Source organism: Armigeres subalbatus, chromosome 3, assembly GCF_024139115.2.
Source record: "Armigeres subalbatus isolate Guangzhou_Male chromosome 3, GZ_Asu_2, whole genome shotgun sequence".
NCBI lineage: Eukaryota > Metazoa > Arthropoda > Insecta > Diptera > Culicidae > Armigeres > Armigeres subalbatus.
Window position 1 is genome coordinate 59,136,373 of NC_085141.1, and position 21,290 is coordinate 59,157,662.

Here is a 21,290-nt window from a genome sequence, read left to right on the forward strand (position 1 = left end):
TTATTGTACATCGCCCTCAATAGTAATTTCGTCTCATTTTTGCTTTTGCTAAATGAAATCGCAGCCTATACCAGGATTTCCAAAAGAAGATTTAATAAACTTTACTCATAACTTGAGTCATATAAGAAACAAATTGTTACCGACTGTACAAAAATTCGCAGAAAACCGATTCCCACGCAAAAAAAAAGCTTTCCCGAATTCGTGAACCAGCAAAAATACATCGTGATTTAATTCATGGATCGTTCTGGTGCATACATTTGAAGAACAGCAAACATTTCAGGTGAATCGAGCTCAGCAGCAGGACGAAAACAACTTGAGATATCGACCTCCTACGCTCCAGCCAGAGTGTCTAATTCCAGCAGTTAACCTCGGTGTTTATAAGGTAGGCTAACAGCATCGGCCCACCAGCAAGAAAAAAATACGGACCAGAACATTCGGCAATGACCACAGCGTTGAAAAGGGACTAACGCTTGGAAGCTCGGCTCGTGAAACTGCAAATCTCTTAACTTCATCGGAAGAACACGCATTCGCCGATGTGCTCTTCTTCTTCTTCTTATTAGCATTACATCCCCACACTGGAACAGAGCCGCATCGCAGCTTAGTGTTCATTAAGCACTTCCACAGTTATTAACTGCGAGGTTTCTAAGCCAAGTTACCATTTTTGCATTCGTATATCATGAGGCTAACACGATGATACTTTTATGCCCAGGGAAGTTGAAACAATTTCCAATCCGAAAATTGCCTAGACCGGCACCGGGAATCGTACCCAGCCACCCTCACCATGGTCTTGCTTTGTAGCCGCGCGTCCTACCGCACGGCCAAGGAGGGCCTCTAATATTTTTTAATAAGAATATTTTACTAAACATTCAAGGATCAACAGAGTTGTTGTTTGTATATTTGAAATCATTATAACAGAGGACAGAGGACAATGTCTTAACGACATTGTAACTTCAATTGCGCATATATGCAATTTTTCAAATATTTGCGATATATGATTCCTTTGTGAGTTTGTGACATAGATTGCAATTAAATTGTACATTTGCATTATATGTAACCTTTTATATCTACAATTTTTCACAACTTCTGCTGGATCTCTATATGATTACGATCTGATCTGCGAATATATATAATTTAATTTATACATTCTTATACGATTGCTGGTTTGCTGGGATGGGAGTGATCGGCTCTTTATTAATTTGCATTTTCGATTGAACAGTTCATATTTAGTGTTAGCATTGTGTAATTACAGAAAAGTAAAAATTGCATTCGAAGTTAATGAAAAAGGCACTAGATTCCTAATCTGAGATATATTATAATACACACTTTAAATCATCTGAGAACTAAAACTAATCCTCCTGGATCCACTCAAAATGCAAATCACCCAACTTTGTACAAGCCCATTTGCCAAAATATGCATCTATTTGCTACTTGCTCTTCGGTGCGCGACAAAAGTTCGCCACCGTCTGGATCTCCGGATGAAAGCTTATCCTGATTCCCGATTCCGATGGTGGTAATGGAGGTGGCCCACTCGCGGATTATGTAAAGCAGTTCGGCACACTATCGTATCCTGGAAGCGGTTCCATTCCGTCTATGCATCACCACCGGAGCCTTAGGGACGCGCTTATAAGGTTGCCGGTGGTTCATGCGGTGTTTATTATTTATGCTAATTGAAATGTGCACCCACAGAGAAGATCGGAGTTCAACTCATACGTTAACGATTCGCGTCGGTACCTGTGGCGCCCGCCGTGATGCAGCGGCCGTATCCTGTTGGACCGGGGTACAATGGATAGCAATGAGTACTTAGATTCACTTGGTGGTTTTCCATTAGAACGCCGCATGAGGCGGTTCACTTAGATTATGCAGCTGCTTGATGTATGTTCGTTGCTATCTGGTTCAGGTGATGCACAAAGGTTGTTGCAAATGTGAAAGAATGTTTTCAATTTAATAATTATCAACTTTTCTTTAATCAGATCGCGAGTTCTCAAACTGTATTAATATGATTAAGTAAGTGGTAGAGGTAGCCAATATCTGCAAATATAGAAATGAAAAATTAAAATGTGTAAAATGAACAAACACAAACGTTCGTGTGCTCATCACATCAATTGTAATCAGAGCCGCCGTATGTGTTCGTTGTTGATTTTTTTTTAATGTAGCCGGAATGTGGGAACCCGTCCATCAGGGAGAACAAACAAACCGATTCCATCAATGGAATTAATCCGAGGAAGGATCACATCGTAGGTCAACTGTTAAATTCGCTAAAGGGGAAACAAAGGGACAAACGGGGAATGTATCATCGTCGTAATGCCAATAGCTTTACCCACTAGTGGAGTCAGGCTTTTTGCATCTGGGACATGTATGGTTCAATATTTATCACGGAGAAGAGGGGCATTGGAAAAAGGAAAGTGGTGTGAGGAGAGGAGGAAGGGGGTATTATTTAATTATCGATCAACTCAGTGTAACTTCTGAACCTCCTGACCGATTTCAACCAAATAAGAAACAAATATTTTCTGTTCTAAGGAGACGATCACAGTGGAGTTTGGAGGGTTATTGAAAAACGGGGAGGGTGAAGGAGGAAGATATTTATCAACTTAGTGTAACTTCTGAGCCCCATAAACGATATCAACCAAATTTGGAACACGTATACTCTGTCATTAAGAAACGATTATGTAGCAGATGGGAGGTTCATTATTTGGAAACGGGGTATTTTTGGGGTTGAGTAGGTATTGTTTAGAAAACTAACAATTTAGTTTGTCTTCTGAACCCCTTGACCGATTGCCACCAATATTCGGCCACATATTCTTCACCGGTGCCTTTGCATAAGCATAATAAGCGTAATAACGTTAGGCATAATGTACATTAGGCATAATTTAAACCCCCCATTCTTCAGTTCATGTAAGGTTCTTTGAGCTTGGTACTCAAACTGCCGAAATTCTCCAAAATTAGCAAATTCTCGACAATAACATTTCCCAAAAACAAGTGATGAACTTCTTGTATATCCAGTATTTTGCGCTCGCTAATGGCGGCCGAGTGAGTACCTTCTTGACATCCAAGAGGTAGAAAATATTTACATATTTCAATCACAGTAGGCCTTGATTCATTGAAAAACATTGGCACTCATCCGGTGTCAACAAACAAACAAAATTTGTTTTTTTATGTCAAACATTTCCTTTACGTTATTAAAAAATTTGGTACTTTTCTCATGGATGATTTGTAGTATTTTATTCTTATTTTCTAGGAATGAAGCCACAAGAAATCGACAATTCAATGATTATTTTAATCATGGAAAGCTGCCAGAACGTTATTGTGTACAGTCAGTGGCGAAAAGGGGAGTACAAGAGCTGTCGATGCAATCCCAACAGTCTTCTTAAAGTATTGCTCGATTGGGGTCGGAGGCAGCTGGATAGAGCAAACGGAATTGATTTTTATGCGTCTAGCGTAGTTAATCCAGCCTGACACTACCAACCTGGTTATCGCCTCACCCAGGTGTCCGGTTGCAAATTTCCTTTCAATGATTATAATCCTCATTGATTTATCGTTATTTTGTGGTTTTATTCCTAGAAAATAAAATGTAATTATTACAAAAAAAATCATGACAAAAGTACCAAATCCAAATCGTTGAAGAAATGTTTGACATTTGTTTGTTTGTTTGTTGATACCGAATGAGTGCCAATGTTTTTCAATGAATCAAAGCCTACTGTGATTTAAATATGTAAATATTTTCTACCTCTTGGATGTCAAAATGGCACTCACTCTGCCGCCATTATCGAGCGCAAAATACTGGATAGAAAAAAATCACTATAATAAAGAATAAAAAAATCCTCAAAAATGACTTTTCCTGGGAAATGACATTTCCCTCGCTCCGACGATGAGTAAGCGGGTGGCGGCGCCCTCTATTCGTCGGAGCGTTGACTCAGCTCGATGACACAATCGACCAACGGTCACGACAATGATATTTACTCCAAAATTAACGTTTCCCCGAAAATGTCGTTTCCCGAGAATGACATTTTCCTGAAAATGACTTTTCCACGAAAATGACATTTTCCCGAAAATAGCATATTCCGAAAATAAAATTCCTGAGAAATCAACTTTTTTCCCTATCTTTTTTTTTCCTGTTCGGGTGTGCCACTGCGACCAATTATTAGATCTATTGTAGCGTTACCCGTATCCTTAGTGTTTAAGTGCATGTCGAATTACTCCAGTGCTATTGAGAGACAAAGCAGTATCGGTTTCGATACAGTTGTTGTTTTGTTTTCTCAAGACCACCATGACAAAGTCCCGCTATTTAGACCCTTCATAGAGAGCAATCCCATTGAAGGCGCGCCCCTTATCAATAGGAAATCAATCCTTTCTTGAGAAAACAGAACAGTAATACTGTTTTTGGCCATGCATCGGAGCCCTAGCCACATCCTTGTCTTGCTTCTAGAATATCACCAGTGAAACTCTTAAAACCCGGGATTTAGCTCTGTCTACAAGACCTTTTCAAGAAAGAGAATTTATTCAGTAATAAGAACTTCCGTGTGTTCCTCTCACTACCATTGTTCACCAGTTCAAGAAGAGTTGATACGTATTTAAACCCCTAACTCGATTTTTCCAGCAGTCAGTACAGCCTAGGACCGGGTACCGAGGTTTTTTAACTAATTGCTTGAAAAGTTGTTTCCGCTGCATACAGTTTAGCCTCAAACAAGAGGAATTCGAGTCTTTCAACTGTCTGCAAGGTATTACGGAGAAAAAGAAAAATTTGGATGGCTGCGCGGAAATAACGCGCAGAAGGCAATCCCCGCATAGAACAAATCATACATAGTATGCGTTGAATTGAACATGATATCAAATCAACTGTCATAAAGTCCAATAAGTTGAATAGCGTGTTTACACGTGTACCTACTTATATAAATATGAAAGGACTCATCATCAGTTTAGCAATAATATGCCAATAAACTCGAAATGTAGGACTGGTTCCTAATATGTTATTCGAAGAAATATCTATCAAATTAAGAAGAATGTTATGCAGTTTCACGTCCTAAAACACTCATTTTGTTGGTAATGATTGGTGTTATCGGTGGCTTATCGAGTCTGGGTATACTTCTTGTCTCGCCGGGAGGCCGTCGTGCCGGGTCTGTTAAGACTCCACCATGAATTGGGTTAGTGTGCTTCGAGCGCAAACGATCGCTCTGGTAGGTCCTGCTGCTGATACATGCAGCTTTTACCAGAACCCTCTTTCAAGGCCCCACCACATCCTAGGCAAGTTTCACAGCTCACAGTGGCTAAGGAAGGGATTGTTGAGACTCTTTGGCATAGTCCTTATCCTTATTTTCCTTCAGATTGGATTAAATATAGAAATGTCATAAATATAAATATAAATAAAACGTCTAAAATTTTACATTAGCTATCTTTGATCATTAGCCCGGAAAATATTCATAGGAGGCGCTTTGAATTTTCCAGGATTCCAAATTTTTCTTGCAATGCGTAATAACATTAATTATGTTTTATTTCTGAGATTGCTGTTGGTAGCGAGGACTAAATACGATGAATCCTAAATTACCACAACTTATTGCCCTAGCTAGAAAAATGGATTAGGCTAGGGCTCTGTTTGGTAGATCTTACACCGCAACACACTACGTCAAAGTGATCTACCGTGTTACCGTGGCTTCCCTATCATTAATAAGTCGTAGTCAATGTTCTCAAAAGTGTCATTCTTTTAATCAAAATGGTGAATTAACGAACCACATTTAAGATTGTGACAGCGTACGGACGTGCCTCTTGCTCGCGCTTTTTTTTTTTCGCTCGTTCGCTGTGTTTACGTTTTCGCTTCGTCGCGTTGGCGTTATTTTCTCCAGGACCCGTCATGGGAGATATCGGGGTAAATCCAGTCGCGAATAAAACGCGAAAGCGTCCATCGAAGGAGGTTGCTTCTGACGAGGGAAGTGAAAACCTTCTCTTGAGCAACAAATACTCCTCGCTCAAGGATGGTGACACCGCTGTTCATCACGAAAAAAAGGAAGAAGCAATAGCCCGCGAGTGCCCGCCGATTTTCATGAAATGGGACCCTTCGGACCTTTACCCCGACCTCCGGAAACTGATCACTCGGAACCTAAAACGCATCTTTCGACTGTGCGTCGAAGGTGTGAGACTGATGACCGGGAGAAGGTCTCACTTCGATAAGGTACTGGAGGACCTGAATGAGAAACGGTTTAAGCTTTACACACACACGACATCCCCGGCAGCAAGCCTCTCAAAGTCGTGCTGCGTGGTCTCGACGACGTGGACCAAAAGGAACTGAAGGAAGCTCCGGAGGAAAGCGATCTGAAGTCGACCAACATTTACAAAATCCGCCGGCATTACACTTAACAGACCTACCGTGATCAGCTGTACCTGGGGCACCTGGAGCACGGTACTACCACGCTGAAGGACCACAAGCAAATCAAGGCCATCAACAGAACCGTCGTCGGGTGGACAAAATACAAGCCCGTGCATCGTGACGTGACGCAGTGCATAAACTGGTAGAGGCTGACCCCAAGTATGCCAACTGTGGGGAAAAGCACCGGGCCACCACGGAGGCCTACCCGAAACGCGCGGAATTCAGCGAAATCCGCAAGAAAACTTTCGCAAGAAATCGTCCAGCCCGAAGCTCGCTCCCATTGCTCGACGAACGAAACTTCCCGGCAATCCCGGCCCCACGGTGAACGATTCGGGTCCTTTCACCGCTGCAACCGCAAAGAAGACTAACAGCTGCTGCTTCGGTCCCATCGGAAGTAAAGCAACATCCAGTCAGTTCACCAGTAAATGACCTCCGCTCCCTCCCTCAGGATTCCGCCGGCCGCAAGATGGGCATCCTCTACCCCCGGAGGATTCCGATCCACTCTACATCCCGGACAAGTTGCGGCTCGGCTTCGAAGCTGCAAATCCCGGTTCGGTACATTCTGGGTCTTTTCGTCATTGAAAATGGCTTCTAGATTGGGTCTGGTAAACTAGAACGCTTGCTCGCTTAAGAGCAAAAACGTCGATTTCAGCGATTTCCTTCAAGTGAAGGAAATTTTCATCACCGAAACCCATCTGAAGATAGAGGTAAGCGTAGCAATTCTGGGATTTAGGCTGGTGAGGTTCGATCGAACAAGCTCCAGAGGGAAGGAGTGGCAATCCTTTTGCGGACCAACTTCGCCTGCCGCCTGCTGTCGGATTTCAAGTTCAATATAATCGAAGCCTTTGGAGGGGAAGTCACCGTTCATCACGTCACGTTCATCGTGGAACACAAGTCAAATTCTACGACGGAACGACGGCATAACTAAAAAAGGATATAGTCAAGCTCACTTGCCGCAGGGGCAGGTCATAATCGCCGGTGACCTGAACGCAAAGCACCAATCGTGGGGAAACACCGTCTTAAACCGGAACGGATTCGTCTGGTCCAACGACGTGCTGGAGGCCCACCATACCATCCTGAGCCCTAGCAGTCCTTCCCGGTTGACACGGTCCGGGGCCCATGCAAGCTCGACATCTTCATCACGAACATGAACGATCAGGTCTCCCAGCCGTTCGTCATCTAGGAGCTCAGCTCGGACCACTATCCGGTGGAGGCTGAATTTGGAACTTCGGTGAATCGGCACGAGCTAACCCAGCGTAGCTATCTCAAGTCGACTGGGCTCGGTTTCAACAGTGCGTGTACGAGAACATCGACCACCAGCGGCATCCGGTGTCATCCGGAAGACGTCGACGAGCAGCTGCACGCCATCCAGGAGCCTCTTTTCCAAGCCCGAGAACAGCATGTTTCAAAGGCCCGACCAAGATTTTTTTATGTACAGGTTATCCGACTTGTCAATATCCCCAACTCAGCCATCTTGGATTTTTGTATGGAATTTATGCTCGTTTGTTTACGTTTTGCACTGAAAATGTATGTTTCCCCCCCGCGCTGGTTCTACTGACGGTTCTTCTACCCATCTACTGACGAAGTCGGATAACCTGTACATAAAAAGAATCTTGGGCCCGACAGTTAAGCAACACCAAAGATTTGATCCGTTTGCAAAATGTCACTCGCAGGCAGTACCAACGTACTGGACTGCCTGCGATCAAGACCCGGTGCAATCGTATGACCAAAATTATCCAGGCCAGAATGGTGGACCTCAGAAATAGTGATTGTTCCAATAAGATCCACGTTCTCCCAGTCTAAGCCGTTCTGGAAGCTAACTAAAATTCTAAAATCCAAACCTCGGCCCATTCCACCTTTGATTCCACTAGACAACATGACTCTAAAGATCGCTTGATAACTCCTACAGAGAAGGCAGCCGAAACAGGTCGCCATTTCGTCAGCTCACACAATCTTGGACAGAACATCATCAGTCCTCATGAAGCAGCAGTCAGCGAGCTTGCGAACAACATCCATCTGACTCCAAACGACTTCTCGGAGGAGTTAGAGATCACAGCTGTTGAATGGACGGCCTATATCAAATCAACAAAAAACAGGAAGGCCTCAGGCTTCGACATCATTCTAAATCTTGAGCTCAAACTCATGATTTTTTTTATTCCTTTCTTTATTTGGTACTCAGTGTTACTTAACCGCTACTGTGCCGAGATCTACTGTGGTATTCTGCAGTCAGAATCCACAAAGAATCTATTTTTATTTTAAAAGATTTTTCCATTATTCATTGTTGTTGTCGTTGCTTGTCCATCTCACCGTGAGCTCATTGTGTCCATTTGTCCGTGTCGTGAATCCAATGATCGTTGCAATTTTCGGATGCCATGTATCCGTGTATGTAGGACGAATGACTCCCAGAAGAACAGTTTGTCAGTTGTCATCAGGCAGTGTAACGGTAAGAGCGCTCTCCAATACGCCACCGCGACTGCGCATCCGGCGACAGACGAGGGTTTTTTTGGTGGAGGGGCTGGGAATCGAACCCATGACCATTCGCTTATAAGAGTGATTAGAGCGCTAGTGGCAAAACTCCATCGAGACCTGGATGCCCTGACAGAGTACCTCACCAGCTGGAAGATCTGTATCAATGCGGCAAAGATCCAGCTCATCACCCTAAATCCCCTAACCAGTAAAATCATCCTCAATGGCACGACTGTGGAATGGGCCAATGAGGCCGACTACCTTGGCTTGACCCTCGACAGCAAGCTTATTTTCCGGCAACAGGTTGACAACACGGTGACGAAGTGTAACGTTTTGTTGAAACTACTGTCGCTTTGATCAACCGTTGGTCGTCATTGTCTCAGAAGAATTAGCTTGCTGTCTACAAGCAGATCATCCTCCCCATAATCGAATACGGCATGCCGGTCTGGGATAGCTGAGCTAAAACTCATCGTCTGAAGCTCCAACGAGTGCAAAACAAGTTCCAGAGGATGATCTCAACACTCCTCCCAGGACACGCTATTCCAAGGTCCACCGTCTGGCTGGTATCAAAACACTTCACGAGCGCTTTGGTGAGTGTAACGATCGGTTTAGGGCCCGTTGCATAGCTTCGGATCATGCCGCTATTAGGGCGCTGGTTTCAATCTAGGTTATCAAATTGTAATTTAAATATTAATGTAAATAGTAGTTAGGTTACCAAATTTAATCATTAATTGACGCCTTTCTAAGGACAAAAGACAAATCCAAAGATGAAGGGCCATAGGCCATACATCCATATATTACGTAACGCAAAAATTGGCCATTTTCAAACCCTTCTCTCCCCTGTGTCATACTTTTTGTATGAGTCATTGAAAATTTTCGTACGGATCGTTTCACTTCGGTCAATCCCCCACCCCTTCCGAGCGTTACGTAATTTATGGATGCTCCGATACGGCCGAGCACTTGCACTTGTAAATTAGTTTAGTAAACCAGGGTAGAAGCAGTGATATTGATTACAAAACATGATATGAACTTGTTTGAAGGCCGGAGACGAGCCAGCCTAGGGCTGAAAGTCTCCATAATAAAGACACAAAAAAAAACTTGTTTGGAATATGAGTAAAAATAACAAGCTATTAACAAGAACAAACTAATAGCTCAAGATGTTGATAAGTTCTTGTTAATAACAAAACGTGTTATTTTTATGATATTTCAGGGCAATTTTTTGTTATTTTTGCTTGTTATTTTACTTATTTCAAACAAGTTCTTATCATGTTTTGTTATCAATATCACGTTTTACTCTTAGGCTTTGGTCCGATTCGCGAATTAAAATCAAATTAAACTTAAAAATTACAGTTTAAAATTTTTCAAATAACCCTGCCAGCAGAGCAAGATTATTTTTGACAGTAGATGCTCCTGTTCGCGTGACTAACATCTAGGTCACTTTGATCTGGCAGCCGAAGTACTGGTACTACAAGTGTCAAACCAATGTTGATGATGAAACAAAACATGTACTACAGCATGATGCAAAATAAACGGCTTGTGGAAGCACATTTCGGCTAAACACTTTTAATGACTACAGTGCCACTAGCGTTCTAGTACTTATGCTTCTACTCTTTTGACAGATGTTGTATAATTTTTCATAGATGTTTTGTTGGTCTTGCTGGGTAGCATCGGGGGATTTCACAATTTCCGAACTGTCATTTATATGTTTAATTTGATTTTAATTCGTGAATCGGACCAAAGCCTTAGGGTCTGTCTCATTTGGAGAATTAAACTTAAAAGTGACATTTTAATAATTAACGAATAACCCTGTTCGCAGAGCAAGATTACTTGTGACAGATATGTCGAATCATTTTTCATCGTTGTATTTGCACCAGCTATTCTTATGCCCGGGTAATTTTTTACTTTTCGAACTGGCACTTTTAAGTTTAACGAGAGAGCCCCTAATGAGATATTATCCTCTACACTCAGAATAAAATGCATATTGTATATATGTGCCTCGCACCTGTATTTTGACCAGTGTACTTCGCATTTCCAAAATATGTGCGGCGCTAATAGAAATATTCCGATTCAATGATCATAAGTTTTATGTGCGAACGTATTCATTTCTTCATTAGGGCCGCACTTACAATGCATGAGGAAACTAATTCGCTCCTAATCATTAGGCTTGCACATATTTTCCATAATCATTCAAACTGGCTATAATTTAACAGTAATAAGGATGAAGGATGAAATAATTGTTTATTCAATGAATTTAGAAAAGTGTTTATTATCAATTTTTGATACATTTTTAGGTATATAATGACGGGAACATTTCCGTAACAATAAAACTACGCCGTTGAAGGTTTCTAAACGGTTCCTTTTTTCTTAAGGGATGAAACCAAGTTTTTCCATTCCGGAAAATCCCGATCATATCACGTAAAAACACTGCATATCAGATGCGGGACGCGTTTTTTGCGGAATGTGCCATCTTTCCGTCATTTTTTGGAATGAAAATCTAGTAGGGGAAATGACGGCTTTGGCAGGTTTTGTTCTATTATTGTCGGGGAGGTTTTTTGTTGATCAAATTTTATGAAATTTGGCTACAATATTCTTTGTTATGCAAAGAAAGTTTAGGCCAAATTTGAGTATAATTAGTTATAGAAAACCCCCTGACAATAATAGAACAAAACCTGCCTAATCCGTCATTCCATCTACCTTCGTTTTTTGCTTCCATCTCTATTTCATCAGGAATTATCTTCCAGCTCATGTGACATAACTGGTCCAGTAAAAACGTGCAACATCCGAAGCATAGAATTATTGATTCTATATTTCGTAGAATAGATATATCTTACTTCCTACTTACTTCACAACTATTTTTGATAATGGATACAGTTGATAAACCGCGTAAAACAACTGTTGAACGGCTTGCCTTCTGCGCTGTTTCTTATGTTTTGTTGTTGACGAAGGGACTCGAGATTCGTTGACTGCCTTCGTAATAAATTTTAAATGCGATGAACTATAGTTCGATTTCAATATCCTATGCACTTAAAATTATTTCAAATTAGTAATGCAGTTCAATATGATCGCACATATTTTTCAAAAGGTGCACTTCACACTACAGTCTGGTACCGTAAATAAATTCTATGCGAGTTTCGCACATAGAAATTATCAGTTGATTTATTTGAGTGTACCTGTGAAAACAGAAAACTAAAAATAAAAATAAATTCATATAAAAAAAGAACCACAAATACCCTGTTGACTAATTGGTTTTGTCATTTTCCGATTGTAACAAAAACCGTGAATCAAACTGGCAAAACCGAGTAAGGCTGGGCACATACAGCTAGTTCTGTTTTTGAAAGTTCAAAATACGGAACTGTAAAAACAATTGCACCAGCTGGTTTGGTTAACGTATCGCAAAGTTAACCTTTTTCATCCCTTCTCATTCCTGTGCAAAAACATATAACATATAGACCACAGAGCAAAAATCATAGTCACGCAAATGCGCCCCTAAGCTAATCACTTAATAATGGTGATTTCCCCCGAAAACATGTATTTTCGAACTGTTTATCAATAATCCAACATATCAGTCATTATGTGGTCCAAAAATTTTCATGTAAAGCCAGAAATATTGCAACAAAACAATTTTATTCCAAAAATGAGAATTTCAATCCAAAATTAACGATACTGGGCAATATGCGCCACCCAAAAATGATAATCGAAATATTCCAATATTTTCAACCAAAATTTTCAAACTCTTCTGCACTAGAATTGTGTCAACTCTATCCTTTTAGTTGGTTAATGTCTCAGACTGATGGTAATAAGGAGAAAATATTTTTTGTGTCTAAAGAAAAACCATTGAGGACGGAAACGACGAAATTACGTTGGAATGAATCAAAATAACATTTTATTTCTAAAATTTTTAATACAAAGTTTTTGACTGAGTTTTTTTTGACGGCTTACAAATATTTTTTAGCTTCAGCCGCTTACGATTTTGAGACAAAATTTGGGGTATGCACCAAGGGTGCTGGCGCATTTTACCCAACTGGCGCATTTTATACATATCTCCCCCACGTTTTGACAGTTATGTACCCAACATTTTTGGGAATGAGAACAAAGGGAACCGCAGCGACAATCGTCCTCTATTGTTTATTAGCGAAACAATATCTAACACAGCTACGAGTTAATAATTGTGATAGTACTAAATTAACACTAAGCTGCGGGAAAACAATTTTCACTTGCAGTGGCATGAGTAAAACAAGGAAGAAAAAGAAACAAAAAAGTGAAGGAAGAATGTTCCATTTGCGGGGTATGTGCTCCACCCTGCCTCCGCCAGCGTGGCTCTAAAGCTTTCGCAGGCGAGAAAATCTGTTTCGGTGGAAAAATGTACGGATTTCGAAACAAGCGAAATCAAGTGCAGCCGCTCATCAATCAAAACAATGAATCAATCAATCACGTTCCAGTGCACTTGAATTGATCCCAATTTAAATGAACAAACGTGCAGGCACATACTCATGTACGTGTGGCTAGTGAAATTGAATTGTTCAAATTGATATGTTTGGATGGGTAACCCGTTTTCGGCTATGCCATTTTCGTTAACATAAAACCGTTTCTGAAGATTGTATATTTGGCGAATTATGGCATTAGATTGGTAAACTGGCTTGTACGTACACCTGTGTTCAGAATTAGAGCAGCGGGAGCCGTTTTTCATACAAAATGGTCAACTTTGACAGACTGTAACTTTGTACCCCGATGACCGATTGAGCTAAAATTTTGGCAGTGAACTACAAATAAGATGAAATTTACACATACTACGTATCAATTTTCGATTGACGCGTTCAGAAATTACGCACTAGGTCAAATTGTTCAAAAAAATAGCAGTTTTTATTTTTGATATATTGGCCAATTCAAATGTCAAATTCTACAATTTATATTTTTTTTAATTATAAACTTGGTAATTAATTGCATATTATTCGGCAACTCGGCCGTACGAAAACCATTTTTTGTTAAATATCTTGGCTGTGCATATGCACAGCATATGTTTCGCAATGGACAAATTGATATGAAATTTGCGAAAAAGAATCCACGTGTCTTGGAGGGACCCTCCCTCCAAGACACGTGGATTCTTTTTCGCAAATTTCATATCAATTTGTCCATTTCGAAACATATGCTGTGCATATGCACAGCCAAGATATTTAACAAATATAAACTTAGTGTCTCGCAGCACCTGAATTCAAATTGATAATATTTCAATTAATTATTTTCCTGATATTTCCAAAACAAAAACTGCTATTATTTTGAACAATTTGACCTAGTGCGTAATTTTTGAACGCGTCATTCGAAAAAAATGATACGGAGTATGTGTAAATTTAATCATATTTGTAGTTCACTGTCAAAACTTCAGCTCAATCGATCAATGGGGTGCAAAGTTACAGCTTGTCAAAGTTGACCATTTTGTATGAAAAAACGGCTTCTGCTGCTATTATTCTGAACACAGGTGTATTGCCCATTTCCTGTTTTATTTCAATTCGTTACTATGTATCAAATGTCGTGGGTTAGAGCTCGACCATCAGTGCTTATACTGAAGGAGTCCTACGAGAATCGTTTGAAAGGTGATAATAACGAAGCAGTATTACAATATAACTTTTGGAGTAAATTAGCTATATGCTTTGAGCAGGCAATGGTTCCCATAGGTTACGTGATATTGATGAAGAATAAAAAGCATAAAAAGAAAGCATAAAAGACAGCAAGTTTTGACCATTCAGATAAATTAAGACATGTATGTATATTCTGTCTCGTGTCATTGTATTAGATGGTTCGACGCTTATTCACAGCTCTAATCATCATTCTTGAACTCTTCAAACCATAGTAATATCCTCGGAAATCTCTCCAGCACATCGTGATGGCGTATTCCGTTTGTGGACCAGGTTGGTACATACCGTTTAAATTACTGTAATACCAGACTTCAACGATGATTACAATATAACATTGGGTACCTTTCATATACGAACCTTGCATGACAACTTTTGTGCCACCAACCACTTCTGTACAAAACAGCACAGTTTAAATTTGGGTTCTGATCATTATCCGCATCCAGTGTAGTAAAATATTGGTTTAGAACCATTCCAAATGAATCTCCAGCAGTTCCACTGTACGTGCCCAAGCTGTTGACCTTATATTTTTCCTCTGGACCTGCCACCGAGAAATCACTGTAGCGAGCCCACACTGTTGTTCCATCAAAGTCCTCTAGAACAATAACCAGCTCATGCTGCCTTGCGTAGGTTAGCTCATGAATTTTCTTCAAACCTAGCCAAAATTCTCCAAACAGTTCACCAAAGCCGTCTTCGTATGCTTTCCATCCGCGATAGAAGTTCACCGCTCCATCGAATCGGTTCTGTATCACCGTCCAATTCCCCCCGGAGTAATCTTGATCACAGACCACTAGGAACGGGTCGTTGAAGCCAAACTCTGGTTGAACGGGTTGGATTCCGGAAAGATGATTGTTACACGTTTGTGGAATTACTCTAGCATCTGTGACCGAATGACTTATGCTATCGACTGTTAATGGGGTTAAGCTAATCGATCCATTTCCATCGGAGGTAATATGTTCTTCTTCTAAGTCAATCACAACACTTGCTAGTATCGCTTGTATCAGTATCATACAACTCACTAGTTCAAGTTGCATTTTGATAACACGTTGAATCAGACCATCGGGGTTGAATGATGAGTGAAAAGTGGATTCAGAAGAAAACTTTTATAAGTAGTTCGTAAGCTTATTTAGTCAACAGGGCTATCAATACATCCCTCTTGAATATCGTTATCTTAAGTGAATTACATTAAAATAATGATAAGATTATTCTTACCATAAGTTTCACGCGTTGTCACGTACGATACTTTTTTGCTGAATAATATTCCTTTGATCTATTGGATGGAGATGGAGCGGAATTTTTTAGGCATCCCGTGTAAAGTAAGATGAGAAATAAGTTCCAGCATAGTTCATTTGTGGACGTAAACTGAAAGTCTTTGTACTAAGTATTGCTTTTTGGAGATCGGCAATATTAGGCAACATTGCAGCTCAGTAAATTTGGAAATTGAACTTCGGTGAAAAATGATATTTGTAATTTGATTTTCAGCACAATTATTTGACATATTGCGGCAACGCTCACTGAGATATTAGGTCAGATGGTAAGAGTCGATAGTGCTCACCCCAGTGAAAGGGGTAGAAGAAATACAAAAGTGCTGGGATTTTGACAAAACAAATCAACCTGTCCAAACAATATATTCAAAATTAAAAAATGGAGATAGACGTCGTAAATAGCCTATGTGAGGTATTGTGAAATGTGTTATCTTTGAAATATACAAAATTTAGTGAAAACTTACGAGTGGTATTGAAAGGAAACATCGAGCATTTTGTACTCCAGTTTTTCAAGCAAAATTGTAGTTCATTCCCTGGAAGTATGAATAAAATCCGATTTCAATTGGATTTAGCGACCATTCTGGTTGGTCTCCCTTTTTGAAATAGTCATAAAGTATTATCTTCGATTCCATGAATGCATCACGAAATTGTCATCACAGTCTGACTGACTTAAACGCCTTATATTTATAAACATTTTTTATATTCGGAGCATGGCGGCGAGCTATGCGAATGCCATATTGAACGTTCAGTGGGACCCCCTTTATTGGCATTTGTATTCCGATGTAAAGTATGGATCATCATTCAGCTGTGCCCGTTTAGTCCGAAATAGTTTTTGCAATTTCAGATTTACTCTCCACTATTTCCGCACCGATGGATACGGCAAAAATAAATTCCAGTCCCTGTTGAAGTCAGTCAGGCAAACTCACAAACGGTTCCAATTACAATACTTACTCCCTATAGTGAAGTAGTGCGTACATTGGACAGGGGTAGTGGTAGAAAAACAGTAAAAAATACATACATATAATAAACAAATTCCAACTCACCGAATAAACGAGCGTCCAATCGAATGGGAACAATCCGCATGTTAATGTCGGCGTCCTGTGACCCAGTTGCATTAAAAATAGGCGCAGCTGACCATGTTGGCAATCGGGCCGGAAGTACGTAGGAGAGATAGGATATCGGAGCGAACGAAAAGCCAGAAAGGAATAAAGTGAGAACAATCCACGAAGCATTAAAGCTAAATTGATTCAAAACGGTTAACAATATAATTGATTTACTGAACTTTGTTTCACTTGACAGCGAGTGGTGCTCGATACAATGCAGCGTGTATGATGGGGTGTCCCTATGAAAGCTTGATGATAGAACAGTTAGAGAACTTTGATATATAATGTCAGCTATTGTACAGCGTTTTAAAGGTGAAGTAAAAGCTTTAAGTCAAACTTATTTCACGAGAAACGTAAGTAGTTCAAAGTGAAATACGTATGACATCCAATACACAAAGTTCATAACGCTTTCGTATGGTTCAACTGAGCTCTTTGAGATACTATTACTATTTACATATTTTGGTTAAGCTTTTGAAACAAATACATTTATTTATGAAAACAATTTCACCCACGTTTGAAGTGTTTTCGCTCCGTGTGCTGTGGAACCCTATATGTTTCTGGAGCACAATTGCAGCAGTTCATGCAGAGGCGGAAGCGATATTTATTGGTTGGACACGACAGAGCAGCCTATTGAGCATCAACAGTTCGCTATCACAGTATTGTGTGCTTCGTTGATTGATGCCAGCTGATCGGAGCAACGTGATTGACCTTACTGAAACAGAGCTGGCAATAGTGCTGCGAATAGATTCGCTTCAGTTAGTACATTGCTTCATTTCTAGACCAACATTTGAAAAGGGCGTAACAGCCAAAATTTATTCCTTCTGATTCTTTATCTACATACAGTCAAACCTCCATGAGTCGATATTGAAGGGACCATCGACTCATGGAAATATCGAGATGTGGAATATAAAATCCTTGGAGAACTGTTTGAAGGGACCATCATAGTAACCCAGAAAATATTTTTTAATATGTAATAATTTGCTTCCATGAGTCGATATCGAGTCATAGAACATCGACTCATGGAGGTTTGACTGTATAAAGCTATATATGTAGACAAAGAATGAAAAGGAATAAATTTTGGCTGTTACGCCCGTTTCAAATGTTGGTCTAGATTTAAGGTGAACATTAAATCGAATTTATTTTGACCTACACTCAGCGAACAGGACTATCGAAATTCATAATTCGCGCATTATGGAACGTACACACGGTCAAGCAGTTTGACCAACATTGACTCCACCTCTCGTTTATTCAAACATCCATAAAGTTTTACCAACAGCGGCACGAACAATCAATTTATTCGACCAACAATATCACACACGAACGACCGAAGCGCCAACTTGAGCACCAACCATCGAAAAATATATGAGGGTTTGTGCAACTTCACTACAAATGCTCAAACATGTTCGGCGAACCTTGACTCCACCCCCGGCAACTCAAACCAAAATCAAACCGTTTTAATTTTTTCCAACCGAGCCGCCAACTGTCAAATGGTTGTTCGAACAACTTCACACACGTTCAAACAAAGCAGCAACCGAAGCGTTTTCTGGGGGGCGGAGTCAATGTTCGTCGAACTGCTTGACTGGTGTGTACGTTGCATTATGAACCTTCAACTGATTATCCAAATAACAGTGTTCCATATAGGGGAACTGCTCCTTGAATTCATACCATGTACCCAAATCAATACCACTCGAAAACAAAGAATTGGTGGGCTAATTGTTTTATTTCTCATTTTTGTGATTTTTTTCAGCAGTGAGCACGCCGGAAAACAACAAAACACCACACAAATTGAGCCTAAATTGTCTGTTTTGCGAATGTTATTGATACAGGAGCATGTTATTAATAATGGAACAGATACCCTACGCAACAGTGCTTCATATGAGGTAACACTTGGTTTCCGAAACACTTGTTTGTTTGCCGTGATCTCAGAATTCTTCATTTATTTTCCCGAGATGGGCACCGTCAAGTTTCAGCAAACATGATTTTTGCCAAGATCTAAGTGAAAGTGACGTTTCAGTTGCTGAAATACAGTAAATATTTAACTGAGAATCAAAAATGAACAAAAATTTCTGCCAAAGTTTAGTTTCAAAATTTGCAGAGTTACAGCGGTGCCCGATTTTGCCAAGATCGAAAAAGAAAAACTTAGTGTATAACTGGGTGGTGCGGATAGAATCGATTTGGTTGTCAAACTGAAGTCAAAATTTTCTATTGTGCCGGAGCCAAACATTGAAGATTTTTGTAGTTTGAGTTTTGCATTCTTTGTAACAAATATATTCACATTATATTTCGAGTGGATAATTAGTAGGAATGCAACTAAAACGCACTTGGTACGAGATTTCACGAGATTCAGCAGCTGATTGGAGCAGGAATGTATGTAAACCATCATAAAGTCATGTAGAGTCTCGCGCATTCGTGCGCCTTCATGCAGCATGGAAATAGAAATTCGAAGAGCGGGAAATGTTTGACAGCCGGAGAACTGCAAAATAATTCTGCTTATAGGATTGATTTCAAAATATCCCGCTACTGACTTGAGAGCAGAAAAGCGTCTCTATCCGCAGCACCCAGGTGCATAACCTTCTCTAGCGTCGATGGGCGTGAAGTCTACATGCCGGCCTCTCGACCCCCCGACGTCCATGGTTTGATCCCAGTCTTTTCCCAGGACTTTTCTTTTTTTAAAATGAAAATCATGTTTCATAAGGCAACCTTCTGAAATTCATGCCTTGTGGTAAATTTATAAGTCGTTTGATTAAAATCTTACGTCCATTTGCCTCAGTGTATAGTACCTGAGACGAGACCTGCAAAGACGGCTTCTTTTTCCTTGTTTTGACACTTGTTCTTCTTTTCATCACAGTTGATCATTGATTCTCAACTGTTTTCTTGAGTTGCACTGCGAATGCAGCATAAACAATTGCGAGGGTGAAAATGATATAAAACGAACAAAGGCATAGACAGTACCTTGTGCAACTAGCATTCTAAATAATTGAGCAAATAAGTTGAACATTCTTAAGTTTAAAGCATGGAATCGAGTGTAAAATTGTTTTATTTGTAAATTGTAATTGTAAAATTTAAATTCTCATGATTGTATCATGTTGCATTATTGAGTGGTATGGGCGTTTTGCATCATATTCTCCTGTAAAAACGTAAACATTCAAAATTTACGCACATACTATTGCAAAATAAATCAGTATTGGGGTAATTTGACACTGGGGGATAAATTTATCCCCCAAAAAAGAACGAACAGACAAACCTGTCAAAATCCATAGTAAAAAAATTGGATGTCGCTCCTCTGGTTTCACCTAAATCCCGGGTAGAATCTTCTGAGCGCAATAAAAGTGTTTGCAATTTACGGATTTATAATCTTATTTTTAAAGAGATTTTCCTATCGGGAATAAAACACGTATTCATAACTGTGCAATATTAAGCTGTTCGGCTATTCTAGAATACTTTTCAAAGTGAAAAACTCAAAGGTGCAGCCCAATCGGGTTGTACGTAAAGGTGACGTAGGACTACGTAGCTATTCGAAATTGATAGTATTTGCCATAATAATGTGTGTCGTTTTATTAACATTGAGCAAACTGCTCGGAGGCCAACTGAATCAAGAGGTCGAATAGTTGTTCCCAGTTGGATGGAAGTCTCTAACCGTGTAATTAACATGACTTATTGTCCGCTGAAGCCACTCGACTGGCTTTCAGTCGGGGACATCACAATCCTTACTTTGTAACGAACGCTTACATCGCGGGTGAAAACCAAACGTTGCATATAAATCTATTTGCGTTTGGTTTCACGCCACTTCTGATTCTGATTATTTCTCCTTTATTTCGGCCATTTTTGAGGATGGTGTCCTCCAAAAAGGTCTTTATGCTTACAAAAGAAGGTTGATCCGACAATCCGATATGAACTTTCTTTAAAGAGCAAAACTCAGTCGTAGCTAGGGAATTTGATAGCGCGCCGGAGGGAGATGATGCAATTAATTTGAGCGGATGGAATCACTAACAGCAACCAAGCTACCACGCTCAACCCGATGCCGCCGAAACAATCCATTTTCGCAATTAACTCTTTCGTTTCATAAAATGCTGGTCCTGAGAAGAACCAATATTCTTTTCCCAATGCGTCTTTCCAATAACTAACTGCATCCAAACGCTTGACATCACCTTGTGTTGAAATTGTCCGACCGCCGACCGCCTACGTGCTGTTGTGTCCGCTCTGCACGGAGAATGACAAATTCTAAGAATCTTATGAAATTTCCTCGCTAGATTCTGAATTTGGTTATGAGCTGTCGGTTATCTAAGATGCGTATTGTTGCGAAGAGTAACAACAGAAATTTGACTCAAGACGAAATTTCTTCATATTACCAAACATTATCTTTCGGCATCTGTCTGTCCGAGCGACGTTCACCGATGGTAGATAGTTTCCACAGAGGTGGCGTCTTCATTGATTTTATACAAAAGAATGATGATCCGACTTTGCGAAATAAACT

General features: G+C 40.2%; 2 protein-coding genes across 3 annotated transcripts in view; both read right to left on the reverse strand.

The window, feature by feature from the left end:
• Positions 1-1,294: 1,294 nt before the first annotated feature.
• The window catches only part of LOC134221663 (putative gustatory receptor 28a), a 47,255-nt gene continuing 27,259 nt past the window's right edge, over positions 1,295-21,290 (reverse strand). The window contains exons 5-6 of the mRNA XM_062700853.1: positions 16,757-16,843; positions 1,295-2,028 (exon numbers count right to left, since the gene is read on the reverse strand). Of these exons, the coding sequence (XP_062556837.1) occupies positions 1,963-2,028; positions 16,757-16,843 (153 nt within the window). The 3' untranslated portion in view covers positions 1,295-1,962. The remainder of the gene's footprint in view (positions 2,029-16,756; positions 16,844-21,290) is intronic.
• On the reverse strand, positions 14,520-15,730 carry LOC134220813 (fibrinogen C domain-containing protein 1-like). Of its 2 annotated transcripts, XM_062699916.1 has the most exons (3): positions 15,661-15,730; positions 14,809-15,466; positions 14,520-14,747 (listed from the first exon to the last, which is right to left on the reverse strand). In XM_062699916.1, the coding sequence occupies exons 2-3, from the start codon at positions 15,456-15,458 to the stop codon at positions 14,606-14,608; spliced, it is 792 nt and encodes a 263-aa protein (XP_062555900.1). In that variant the 5' UTR covers positions 15,459-15,466; positions 15,661-15,730; the 3' UTR covers positions 14,520-14,605. The 2 variants fall into 2 exon arrangements, with proteins under 2 accessions (XP_062555900.1, XP_062555899.1); XM_062699915.1 differs by lacking the exon at positions 15,661-15,730 and having other exon boundaries at positions 14,809-15,536.

Coding starts and splice junctions, on each gene's coding strand:
- LOC134220813 (XM_062699915.1), bottom strand. CDS start 15,482: ATGCAACTTGAACTAGTGAGTTGTATGATACTGATACAAGCGATACTA. Junction 14,748..14,808: donor CACAAAAGTTGTCATGCAAG/GTTCGTATATGA, acceptor CTGGTATTACAG/TAATTTAAACGGTATGTACC.